The sequence below is a fragment of the Aquarana catesbeiana genome, linkage group LG07 (assembly GCF_042186555.1).
Source record: "Aquarana catesbeiana isolate 2022-GZ linkage group LG07, ASM4218655v1, whole genome shotgun sequence".
NCBI classification, from domain to species: Eukaryota; Metazoa; Chordata; class Amphibia; order Anura; family Ranidae; genus Aquarana; species Aquarana catesbeiana.
In genome coordinates this window covers 342,302,130-342,314,949 of record NC_133330.1, presented here as the reverse complement: position 1 = coordinate 342,314,949, position 12,820 = coordinate 342,302,130, and the positions used below count along the sequence as shown (strand labels likewise).

Below are 12,820 nucleotides of genomic sequence, written 5' to 3'. Positions count from 1 at the left end.
CAGACATTGAATGGAGACCAGTGTAGGGATTGGAGAAGAGGGTTGGCAGACATTGAATGGAGACCAGTGTAGGGATTGGAGGAGAGGGTTGGCAGACACTGAATGGAGACCAGTGTAGGGATTGGAGAAGAGGGTTGGTGGACACTGAATGGAGACCAGTGTAGGGATTGGAGGAGAGGGTTGGTGGACACTGAATGGAGACCAGTGTAGGGATTGGAGGAGAGGGTTGGCAGACACTGAATGGAGACCAGTGTAGGGATTGGAGGAGAGGGTTGGCAGACACTGAATGGAGACCAGTGTAGGGATTGGAGGAGAGGGTTGGCAGACACTGAATGGAGACCAGTGTAGGGATTGGAGGAGAGGGTTGACAGACACTGAATGGAGACCAGTGTAGGGATTGGAGGAGAGGGTTGGCAGACACTGAATGGAGACCAGTGTAGGGATTGGAGGAGAGGGTTGGCAGACACTGAATGGAGACCAGTGTAGGGATTGGAGGAGAGGGTTGGCAGACACTGAATGGAGACCAGTGTAGGGATTGGAGGAGAGGGTTGACAGACACTGAATGGAGACCAGTGTAGGGATTGGAGGAGAGGGTTGGCAGACACTGAATGGAGACCAGTGTAGGGATTGGAGGAGAGGGTTGGCAGACACTGAATGGAGACCAGTGTAGGGATTGGAGGAGAGGGTTGGCAGACACTGAATGGAGACCAGTGTAGGGATTGGAGGAGAGGGTTGGCAGACACTGAATGGAGACCAGTGTAGGGATTGGAGGAGAGGGTTGGCAGACACTGAATGGAGACCAGTGTAGGGATTGGAGGAGAGGGTTGGCGGACACTGAATGGAGACCAGTGTAGGGATTGGAGGAGAGGGTTGGCGGACACTGAATGGAGACCAGTGTAGGGATTGGAGGAGAGGGTTGGCAGACACTGAATGGAGACCAGTGTAGGGATTGGAGGAGAGGGTTGGCAGACACTGAATGGAGACCAGTGTAGGGATTGGAGGAGAGGGTTGGCAGACACTGAGCGGTTGGTAAGGTGGATAAGTCTGGCAGAAGCACTCATGATAGACTGAAGAGGGGCGGAGCCTGTGGAGAGGTGGCCAATGAGAAGGGAGTTGCAATAGTCAAGGTGAGAGATAACAAGGGAGTGAATGAGGAGTTTGGTGGTTTCATTTGTTAGAAAGGGGTGAATTTTAGAGATGTTACCGAGGTGAATTCTACAAACTTTTGACAACAATTGGATTTGAGGCTGAAATGACAAGTCAGAGTCTAGGATTACACCGAGTACCCTGGTGTGAGGGGAGGGGACTGATGGTTGCATTGTTGATTTTGATGGAAAAGTCATGGAGGGGGGGCATGGGTGAGGGGGGCGGGGGGGGGGGGGAATATTAATAGCTCAGTTTTAGAGAGATTTAGTTGAAGGAAGTGGTGGGACATCCATGTTGATATGTCAGTTAGTAAGTTAGTAATGGAGAGGAGACTGAAGGAGTGAGGTGAGGAGTAGACAGATAGATTTGGGTGTCAACGGATTATAAGTGGTATTGGAAGCTCTTCTGGGAAGGCCGTCCACAAGGTTTAGGAGGGTGTCTATGGGAATGTTTGACCATTCTTCCAGAAGAGCATTTGTGAGGTCAGGCACTGATGGTGGACGAGAAGACCTGGCTCACAGTCTCTGCTCTAATTTATCTCATCTAATTTAGTTCTCTTGGGTTGAGGTCAGGACTCTGTGCAGGCTCGTCAAGTTCCTCCACCCCAAATTTGCTCATCCATGTCTTTATGGACCTTGCTTTGTGCACTGGTGGGCAGTCATGTTGGAACAGGAAGGGGCCGTCCCCAAACTCCTCCCACAAAGTTGGGAGCATGAAATTGTCCAAAATGACTTGGTATGCTGACACCTCAAGAGTTCCCTTCACTGGAACTAAGGAGCCAAGTCCAACACCCGAAAAACAACCCCACACCATGATCCCCCCTCACCCCCCACACCATAATCCCCCCCTCCACCAAATCATTTGGACCAGTGCACAAAGCAAGGTCCATAAAGACATGGATGAGCGAGTTTGGGGTGGAGGAACTTGACTGACCTGCAACCCCATAGAACACCTTTGGGATGAATTAGAGCGGAGACTGCGAGCCAGGCCTTCTCATCCAACATCAGTGCCAGACCTCACAAATGCTCTTCTGGAAGAAAGGTCAAACATTCCCATAGACACCCTCCTAAACCTTGTGGACAGCCTTCCCAGAAGAGTTGAAGCTGTTATAGCTGTAAAGGGCGGAGCCAACTCAATATTGAACCCTCCGGACTAAGACTGGGATGCCATAAGTTCATGTGTGTGTAAAGGCAGGCGTCCCAATACTTTTGGTAATATAGTGTATTATTATACGAGGGAGCTGTGTCTATGGAAGGCGATCCTCCTCTCTGGCAATCTCGGAATGAGTCGGAATTTTCGGTCTCCTCTCGGTGGGAATCCTTCCGGGACGAGGAAATGCTAAGCGTCCTCTTTTCTGGCTCATCTCCTCCTCGTCTCACTTATCTCAGGCCCGCTGAGTGCAATATTTCTAATTAAATCTGCTGCCTTGTTTGCATAAATCTGAGTAAACAAAACGAGGGGGAGAGACGGATCCGTCTGGAGCGCCTAATTCTCCTCTCAGCCTAGAGGAATACAGAACTGAGGAGCGCTTCCCATGCCAAGGAATTGGCAGTTCTGTGCAGCCAGCTGTGTGATCCAGACACCCTGCCAGACAGCACAGCCAGGACCCCTGCAGTTAAAGGGTCCCTGTCACCAGACCGTTTATTTCACCAACAATCTTCCCATTGATGATGATGATATGTACATTTATTATACTTTCTTCGTGTTATTCAGCAGTAAAATCCTGCCTTGTAGTGGTGGCCGCTCATAAAGGGTGCCGCCCCCCTAATCTCTATGCGCCGCCCTCCTAATCTCCATGCACCGGCCCCTAATCTCCATGCACCGGCCCCTAATCCCCATGCGCCGGCCCCTAATCCCCATGCAGGGCGCTGGACGCATGGATCTCAATGGTTTCTTTTTTTTTCTTTAACCACATGATTAGAGCCTGAGGCTCTAATTGGCTTAAAAAAAGGGTGGACTCAGGCCGCAGAGCACTGCGCCCCAAGTTTACCCACTTTTGTGTGACATTAGCAAATTAATGTTCACTAATGTCTTCCTGTTTCTCCTCCCAGCCAATCAGGAAGCCGGTCCTGAGACCCAATTGGTCGGGAGTCCTAAGACCCGATTGGTCGGGAGGAGAAAGGACCGCCGGGACTCGGGAGGAGATGCAGGAGGAAAGCCGCTGAAGCCGCGACCTGGATGGGGTAAGTGCGGGGCTGGCGGAGCAAGCGAGCGATCAATTTTTTTTTGGGGGGGGGGGGCAGCAAACAAACCTGGCCCCCTCACAGCCCCCCTCCCCCCCAAAAAAAATTCAGCACCAGCCACCACTTCTCCCTCTTCTGCCACCATCTTGGATGTGAGGTCAGCAGTCGCAGCAGACTCACAGCTGTCAATCATATTATTGCTCCTCCCACAGCAGCTACATAAAGGGGAGGGGGAGGGCAGAGGAAGGAGTGGATCTAGAGAGTATTGGGTCTCCTTTTTAGGGAATTTTCTCTTCCAAAAGTGAACCTCTCAATATTTAAAGCAGACTTTTAGTTTCTCCCTATGCAGAGTACTGGAGGTGGAGCTCCATGCACCCCGGGAGCCCCCAGAATCGAAGATTTTCTCATTCTATGGAAGCAAAATCCTAAACATATATATGGTGACACTCTGGGCCTCACCTTCTATTCTACACCCCCCTGTTGGTTGGTGAGACCGCCATTAGATATACCAGCCAATAGGGAAGCACACCAGGGGATGGTTTGACCTCCAGAGAAGGAGCCTACACAGACCAGGCTGGGGGGGGGGGGGTCGCCCCCCCTGGAAGAAGCCACAAGTAATTAGTGATCACACGCCTCTCAGTACATTACACAGTATTTACGATCGTTGCGCAGTCACGTTCCACAAGCCTCGGGCTCCCTTTTAATCAATTTCCACAATGAAGCCTCGTTCTGACCCTACAAATCCCACAATAAAGAAAAGAAAATTAATTTCCCATCTGTTGGCGGAGGAAAAATTTTAATTTATTTCAATAAAAGCCGGACTAAGGAAAGGGATAAAATGACGGCGCTCTGACGGGGGAGGGGCGCGGGTGGCTCATCACTTCTTTCATTATCAACACTTTCAGGTATAAAATAATTCCAGAAGAAGAAATTCAGTGCTGGGTGGAGGCCAATAAATTCCTGAATCCACCCAGAGGGATCACAGAGCCCATAATACACCACCCTCTATGTCTGCGCCATCAATCCCCGCTATGATCTCATCATTACTCTCACCCACAGAGGAGCATGCTACATACCCCAGCCAGTGTCCAAAGCAGGGGTCTTCAAACTACGGCCCTCCAGTTGTTCAGGAACTACAATTCCCATCATGCCTAGTCATGTCTGTGAATGTCAGAGTTTTACAATGCCCCATGGGATGTGTAGTTCTGCAACAGCTAGAGGGCCATAGTTTGAAGATTCCTGGTCCAGAGCATACAGGGGGGATCTCTGAGAAGGGGTGTCTGAGGCATATCCCTATTCTATGCCAACTTGGACCAACTTTCACCCCCATTCCACTGCAGACATGAACCAACCTTCTCCCCCATCCTTCTGCAGACATGGACCAACCTTCTCCCCCAACCTTCTGCAGACATGAACCAACCTTCTCCCCCATCCTTCTGCAGACATGGACCAACCTTCTCCCCCATCCTTCTGCAGACATGGACCAACCTTCTCCCCCAACCTTCTGCAGATATGAACCAACCTTCTCCCCCATCCTTCTGCAGACATGAACCAACCTTCTCCCCCCATCCTTCTGCAGACATGGACCAACCTTCTCCCCCAACCTTCTGCAGATATGAACCAACCTCCCCCCCCATCCTTCTGCAGACATGAACCAACCTTCTCCCCCATCCTTCTGCAGACATGAACCAACCTCCCCCCCCATCCTTCTGCAGACATGGACCAACCTTCTCCCCCAACCTTCTGCAGATATGAACCAACCTTCTCCCCCATCCTTCTGCAGACATGAACCAACCTTCTCCCCCATCCTTCTGCAGACATGAACCAACCTCCCCCCCCATCCTTCTGCAGACATGAACCAACCTTAAGGCCCCTTAAAACTTGTGCGATTTTGCGGCCTGTGATTTTGACGCAATTTCAGGGAATGCCCGTGTAAACTTGAGGTCTATGGACCTCAACTCTTATGAAAGTCGGACAAAAGTAGTAGAGGGACTACTTTAACTGCTTTCTGCTCCCCGTCAAATGACGGCTGGGTGGTGCGACTCTCATATGACTGCCTCCCAGAACGACCACTCTTGCGTGCCCGTGGGGGGGCGTGCATCGCGGCGATCGGTGGTGCGGTGTGTCACTACGTGATCAGCCGTGTCCGATCACATCTGATCACGATGCAAACAGGAAGAGCCGTTGATCAGCTTTTCCTCACTCGCATCTGACAGACGCGAGTAGAGGAGAGCCGATCGGCTGCTCTCCTGGGGGGGGTCTGTGCTGATTGTTTATCAGGAAACCCCCCCTCGGATGCCCACCTAGGACCCCCGGTATGGCCACCACACTGGACCACCAGGTATGCCACCCTAGACCACCAGGGAAACACCAATCAGTGCCCAGGCAGCTGCCAATCAGTGCCCATCCCCAATGCTTGCCAGTGCCATCTGTGATGCCTAACAATGCCATCTATGGGTGCCCATCAGTGCCACGTATCAGTGCCACCCATAAGTACCCATCAGTGCAGCCTTTCAGTGCCCATCAGTGTCGCCTATCAGTGCCACCCATGGGTGCCCATCAGTGCCGCCTATCAGTGCCCATCGTCAGTGCCACCTCATCGGTGCCGCCTTATCAGTACCCATCAGTGAAGGAGAAAACTTACTTATTTACAAAATTGTATAACAGAAACAAAAGAAAAACTTTTTTTTTTCAAAATTTTAGGTCTTTTTTTATTTGTTTAGCAAAAAATAAAAGATGCAGAGGTGATCAAATACCACCAAAAGAAAGCTCTATTTGTGGGAACAAAATGATAAAAATTCTGTTTGGGTACAGTGTAACATGACCGCGCAATTGTCATTTAAACAGCGACAGCACTGAAAGCTGAAAATTGGCATGGGCAGGAAGTAAGTGCCCGGTATTGAGGTGGTTAAAGTCTGCACGACTTGAAGTCGCACATATATGAATGTTTATCATTGGAAATCATGGGGAACGACTTGTCATGCGACTTTGCGGTCCCATATCGCAGGACAAGTTGCACAAGTGTGAAAGGGGCCTTACCCCCATCTCTCTGCAGACATGGACCAACCTTCACCTCCATCCCTCTGCAGACTTGGTCTAACCTTCACACCCATGCCATTCCAGACATGGACCAACCTTCACCCATAACCCACAGCAAACGTGGACCAACCTTCAACCCCATCCTTCTGTAGACATGGACCAACCTTCACCCCCAATCCTCTACGGACATGGACCGACCTTTACCCCCATCCCTGTGCGGACATGGACCAACCTTTACCCCCATGCCTCTGCAGACATGGACCAATCTTCACCCCAATCCCTCAGCAGATATGGTCCATCCTTCACCCCCATCCCTCTGTGGACTTGGACCAATCTTCACCCCCAATGCATCGGCAGACATGGACCAACTTTAACCTCAATCCCTCTGCAGACATGGACCAACCTTCACTCCATTCAAATTCAAATAAGCTTTATTGGCAGGACCACATACATGTTAGCATTGCCAAAGCAGTATTCTCCTGCAGACATAGACCAACTCTTACCCCCATCCCACTGCAGACATGGTCCAACCTTCACCTCCATTCCTCTGCAGACATAGATCAAGCTTCACCCCCATCCCACTGCAGACATGGACCACATTTCACCCCCATCCTTCTGCAGACATGAACCAACCTTCACCCCCATCCTACCCCAGACAAGGACCAACCTTCACCCCATCCCACCACAGACGTGGACCAACCTTAACCTCCATCCTTCTGCAGACAAGGACCAACCTTCACCCCCATCCCACCGCAGACATGGACCAACCTTCACCCCCATCTCACTGCAGACATGGACCGACCTTCAAGCCCATTCCCCGGCAGACATGAACCAACCTTCACGATCATTCCACTATGGACCAACCTTCACGCCCATCCCTCTGCAGGCATAGACCAACCTTCGCCCCATTCCACTGCAGACATGGACCAACCTTCAAGCCCATTCCCTGGCAGACATGGACCAACCTTCACGATCATCCCACTATGGACAAACCTTCATGCCCATCCCTCTGCAGACATGGACCAACCTTCTCCCCTATCCCACTGCAGACATAGACCAACATTCACCCCCATCCCACTGCAGAAATAGCCTGACCTTCACCCTCATCCCTCTGCAGCCAAGGAACAACTTTAACCCCCAATCCTCTATGGACATGGACCGACCTTTACCCCCATCCCTGTGCGGACATGGACCAACCTTTACCCCCATGCCTCTGCAGACATGGACCAATCTTCACCCCAATCCCTCAGCAGATATGGTCCAACCTTCACCCCCATCCCTCTGTGGACTTGGACCAATCTTCACCCCCAATGCATCGGCAGACATGGACCAACTTTAACCTCAATCCCTCTGCAGACATGGACCAACCTTCATTCCATTCAAATTCAAATAAGCTTTATTGGCAGGACCACATACATGTTAGCATTGCCAAAGCAGTATTCTCCTGCAGACATAGACCAACTCTTACCCCCATCTCACTGCAGACATGGTCCAACCTTCACCTCCATTCCTCTGCAGACATAGATCAAGCTTCACCCCCATCCCACTGCAGACATGGACCACATTTCACCCCCATCCTTCTGCAGACATGAACCAACCTTCACCCCCATCCTACCCCAGACAAGGACCAACCTTCACCCCATCCCACCACAGACGTGGACCAACCTTAACCTCCATCCTTCTGCAGACAAGGACCAACCTTCACCCCCATCCCACCGCAGACATGGACCAACCTTCACCCCCATCTCACTGCAGACATGGACCGACCTTCAAGCCCATTCCCCGGCAGACATGAACCAACCTTCACGATCATTCCACTATGGACCAACCTTCACGCCCATCCCACTGCAGACATGGACCAACCTTCACGCCCATCCCTCTGCAGACATGGACCAACCCCTATCACCTCCATCCCACTGCAGACATAGATCAACCTTCACCCCCTATCCCACTGCAGACATAGACCAACCTTCACCCCCCATCCCACTGCAGACATGGACCAACCTTCACGCCCATCCCTCTGCAGACATGAACCAACCTTCACCTCCATCCCACTGCAGACATAGACCAACCTTCACCCCCATCCCACCGCAGACATGGACCAACCTTCACCCCCATCTCACTCCAGACATGGACCGACCTTCAAGCCCATTCCCCGGAAGACATGGACCAATCTTCACGTCCATCCCTCTGCAGACATGGACCAACCTTCGCCCCATCCCACTGCAGACATGGACCAACCTTCAAGCCCATTCCCTGGCAGACATGGACCAACCTTCACGATCATCCCACTATGGACCAACTTTCATGCCCATCCCTCTGCAGACATGGACCAACCTTCTCCCCGATCACACTGCAGACATAGACCAACATTCACCCCCATCCCACTGCAGAAATAGCCTGACCTTCACCCTGATCCCTCTGCAGCCAAGGAACAACTTTAACCCCCATCCCACTGCAGACATGGACCAACCTTCACGCCCATCCCTCTGCAGACATGGACCAACCCCCATGCCCATCCCTCTGCAGACATGAACCAACCTTCACCTCCATCCCACTGCAGACATAGACCAACCTTCACCCCCTATCCTACTGCAGACATAGACCAACTTTCACGCCCATTCCTCGGCAGACATGGACCAACCTTTACGCTCATACCTCTACAGACATGAACCAACTTTCGTACCCCATTTCACTGCAGACATGAACCAACCTTCACCTCCATCCCACTGCAGACATAGACCAACCTTCACCTCATACTACTACACACATGGATCAACCTTCACCCCCATCTCTCTGCAGACATGGAACAACCTTAACCCCCATCCCACTGCTGACATGGTCTTTACCCTCATGTCTCATTGCTCCATCTAGGAGACCTCACACATCCTCCTCCAAGACCTGAGTAGTCCCCAGTGCCAGGGAGATATCTTTCCCTCCTCCGATATGTCCTCCTTACACCTCACTTTTGTCTTCTGTCCTCATCCAGAAATCACTTCACCTTCCACTCCGCAAATTCTCTATTAGGACGGGTGGACGCCCTTTACTGAAGACCTCTCTCATATCCAAACATCCCAGATCTTTTACCAGTTTCACTCATCAGAGTCTGTCTCTGGAAGTCCCTGTGGGAGGTTAAGGGGCTCGGGACAGGAAAGTCTGTAAAGTCCTCACATGATGGGCCTGGGTTATCTCTCACCTCCAATTTGAGGGATTTTCATCTGCAAGTGCCAATATCTTTCACCCCTTAGACACCTTTTCTCCTGATTGGGGAAAACTGTCCACCAATCACAGAACAGAACCTCAATTACCATTCCACAGTGGGAAAGTAAGGTCAGTTCTCTTCTAGGAGAACTTCGGCCTCCCCTTCAGTCTTGCACAGGTGTAGCGGCTCCTCTCTTGGACTAAAATGGCTTCCTCTGCTTTCACTGCACACTGGGAGCTTCTCACCATGTGCATTAGAAGCTGCAGCAAGTCAGATAGAGCCCGTCTCATTTCCTGGCTGGAGGACATCCAGCATCAACTAGCCCTTTCCTCCCCAGCCTGACTGTCCCTGTCCTGCTCCTTTCATTCATTGGGTTTCAGTTCTTTCATTAATGGAAGGCTCAGCATCACATATGGGTGTTATCTATGCAAATACAGCCTGCTTAGGAACACCCACTCTTCCATAATTCCCATCCATTAAGGCCTTTTGATATTTGCATAACTCCTCCCACTGCTTGCATCAGGGCTGAAGGCTCCTGAGAGAAGTACTGCGGGCCGGTGCTGTGATGTTTTCAGGAAGCTATGTACAGTCCCCTGCTGGCCCCTCCCACCAGCCATGATGTGTCTGCATTGCATAGAGAAGCACAGAGACCTGAAGATGACCTCACTGGGACTAAAATAATATATGTAATGAAAATGGAAAAGTTTTATGTAAGAATTTCATTATCATGTTGATGGGGGGCGGGGGGGGGGGGAGACAGAATATAAGCAGATTAAACTTTGGCTGTATAGACTCTATATAAGAGTCTGTATTAACCCCTTTAGGGCTCGGTGTTACATTGCATAACGCAGAGTTCAGTGCCGAGTCGCACACAATGAAATGACTTTCAGACTTCTTTATGGTATAAAGTCGCTGACATTCTCTCGGCAGGATTTCAAGCATGGCTGTGCCCAGCAAATGAGTTTTCTGTTCCATTAGGTCAGCCCGCCTCTGCCAACTTATCTCCGATAACAAATGAAAGTCTCTTTATTCGGGGAGTGGGCGGAGGACGGTGCCAGAGATGAGGGAAGACCCAATTCCCATGAAGAGAAAAGATTCATTTCACCGCCGCCCGGATCTCTTTCAGCAAAGAATTAATTGAAACGCCTCCAGTGAAGAGAAGACGGTGGAGAGTGGCTATGTGTGCGTCCGGGGGGGGGGGGGCTGGGAGATCATCCACACCGTACAATGATCCCCAACTATCATCATTGTGATCCATGAGAACCGCCCCGTATTCCCTGAGTTTATCCCTCAATGACCCACTTACAGTGCCACGGAGTGTTAAAGCCGTATTCAGGTTCCTGCACACAGTACTGATGTATGAACAGAGCGTTCCTGTGTACAAAACTTGAGGATGGACTTTAGTTATTTTAATGCAAAAAAACAGAATATACAGTATATGAGGTCCTGCATGTCAAAGCACAAACCAAGCCATGAAGTCCAAGGAATTGTCTGTAGACCTCCAAGACAGGATTGTATGGAGGCACAGATCTGGGGAAGGGTACAGAAACATTTCTGCAGCGTTGAAGGTCCCAATGAGCACAGTGGCCTCCATCATCCTTAAATGGAAGACGTTTGGAACCACCAGGACTCTTCCTAGAGCGGGCCGCCCGGCCAAACTGAGCGATCGGGGGAGAAGGGTCTTAGTCAGGGAGGTGACCAAGAACCTGATGGCCACTTTGACAGAGCTCCAGCGTTTCTTTGTGGAGAGAGGAGAACCTTCCAGAAGTACAACCTTCTCTGCAGCTCTCCTCCAATCAGGCCTGTATGGTAGAGTGGCCAGACGGAAGCCGCTCCTCAGTTAAAGGCACATGACAGCCCACCTGGAGTTTGCCAAAAGGCACCTGAAGGACTCTCAGACCATGAGAAACAAAATTCTCTGGTCTGATGAAACAAAGATTGAACTCTTTGGCCTGAATGGCAAGCGTAATTTCTGGAGGAAACCAGGCACCACTCACCACCTGGCCAATCCCATCCCTAGAGTGAAGCATGGTGGTGGCAGCATCATGCTGTGGGGATGTTTTCTAGCGTCAGGAACTGGGAGACTAGTCAGGATCGAGGGAATGATGAATGCAGCAATGTACAGACATCCTTGATGAAAACCTGCTCCAGATCGCTCTGGACCTCAGACTGGGGTGAAGGTTCATCTTCCAACAGGACAACGACCCTAAGCACACAGCTGAGATAACAAAGGAGTGGCTCCGGGACAACTCTGTGTCCTTCGGTGGCCCAGCCAGAGCCCAGACTTGAACCCAATTGAACATCTCTGGAGAGATCTGAAAATGGCTGTACACCGACGCTCCCCATCCAACCTGATGGAGCTTGAGAGGTCCTACAAAGAAGAATGGGAGAAACTGCCAAAAAAGGTGTACCAAGCTTGTAGCATCATACTCAACAAGACTTGAGGCTGCAATTGGTGACAAATGAGCTTCGCCAAAGTATTGCGCAAAGGCTCTTTAAAAAAAAAAAGTGATTCTTTCACATTGTCATTATGGGGGATTGTTTGTAGAATTTTGAGGAAAATAATGAATTGAATCCATTTTGGAATAAGGTTGTAACATAACAAAATGTGGAAAAAGTAAAGAGCTGTGAATCCTTTCCATAACCCCATTTTTGGTGAAATATAAAATATGATGTTATGCCGATTAAACGGATACCAAACATGTCATGATTTAGCCACCTCTCCTTAAAAAAATGTAAAAGTAAAAGGGAAAGTTAAAAAAAAATAAAATAAAAAAAATAAAATAAACATAAAAAAAAAAAAAAAAAGTTTTAATGCCCAATGCACGCACGCACGCAGAACCTATCGCATATGTAGGTCACGCCCGCATATCCACATATGTAAACGGTGTTCAAACCACATGTGAGGTACCGCCTAGAACGTTAGAGCGAGAGCAATTATTCTAGCGCTAGGCCTTCTCTGTAACGCTAAACAGGTAACCTGTGAAGATTTTTAAGTACCGTAGTTTGGCGCCATTTCTCGCGTGTGCGCAATTTTAAAGTGTGACATGTTAGGTATGGGGGAATCATAGGGTGCTTCAATAAGGGGAGAGGGCAAATGTGGCAGTGGGGGGATCAGGCGCTTCAATAAGGGGAGAGGGAAAACGTGACAGTGGGGGGGGGGGATCAAGGGGTGCTTCAATGAGGGGAGGGGACAAATGTGGCAGTGGGGGGGGTGGGATCATGGGGTGCTTCAATGAGGGGAGGGGAC

At 50.3% G+C, this 12,820-nt stretch overlaps 1 protein-coding gene across 1 annotated transcript in view; it reads left to right on the top strand.

Moving 5' to 3' along the window:
- Window positions 1-10,863: 10,863 nt before the first annotated feature.
- The window catches only part of RAD54L (RAD54 like), a 7,984-nt gene continuing 6,027 nt past the window's right edge, over window positions 10,864-12,820 (top strand). The window contains 1 exon segment of the mRNA XM_073592089.1: window positions 10,864-10,919. Coding sequence (XP_073448190.1) covers window positions 10,864-10,919 — 56 coding nt within the window.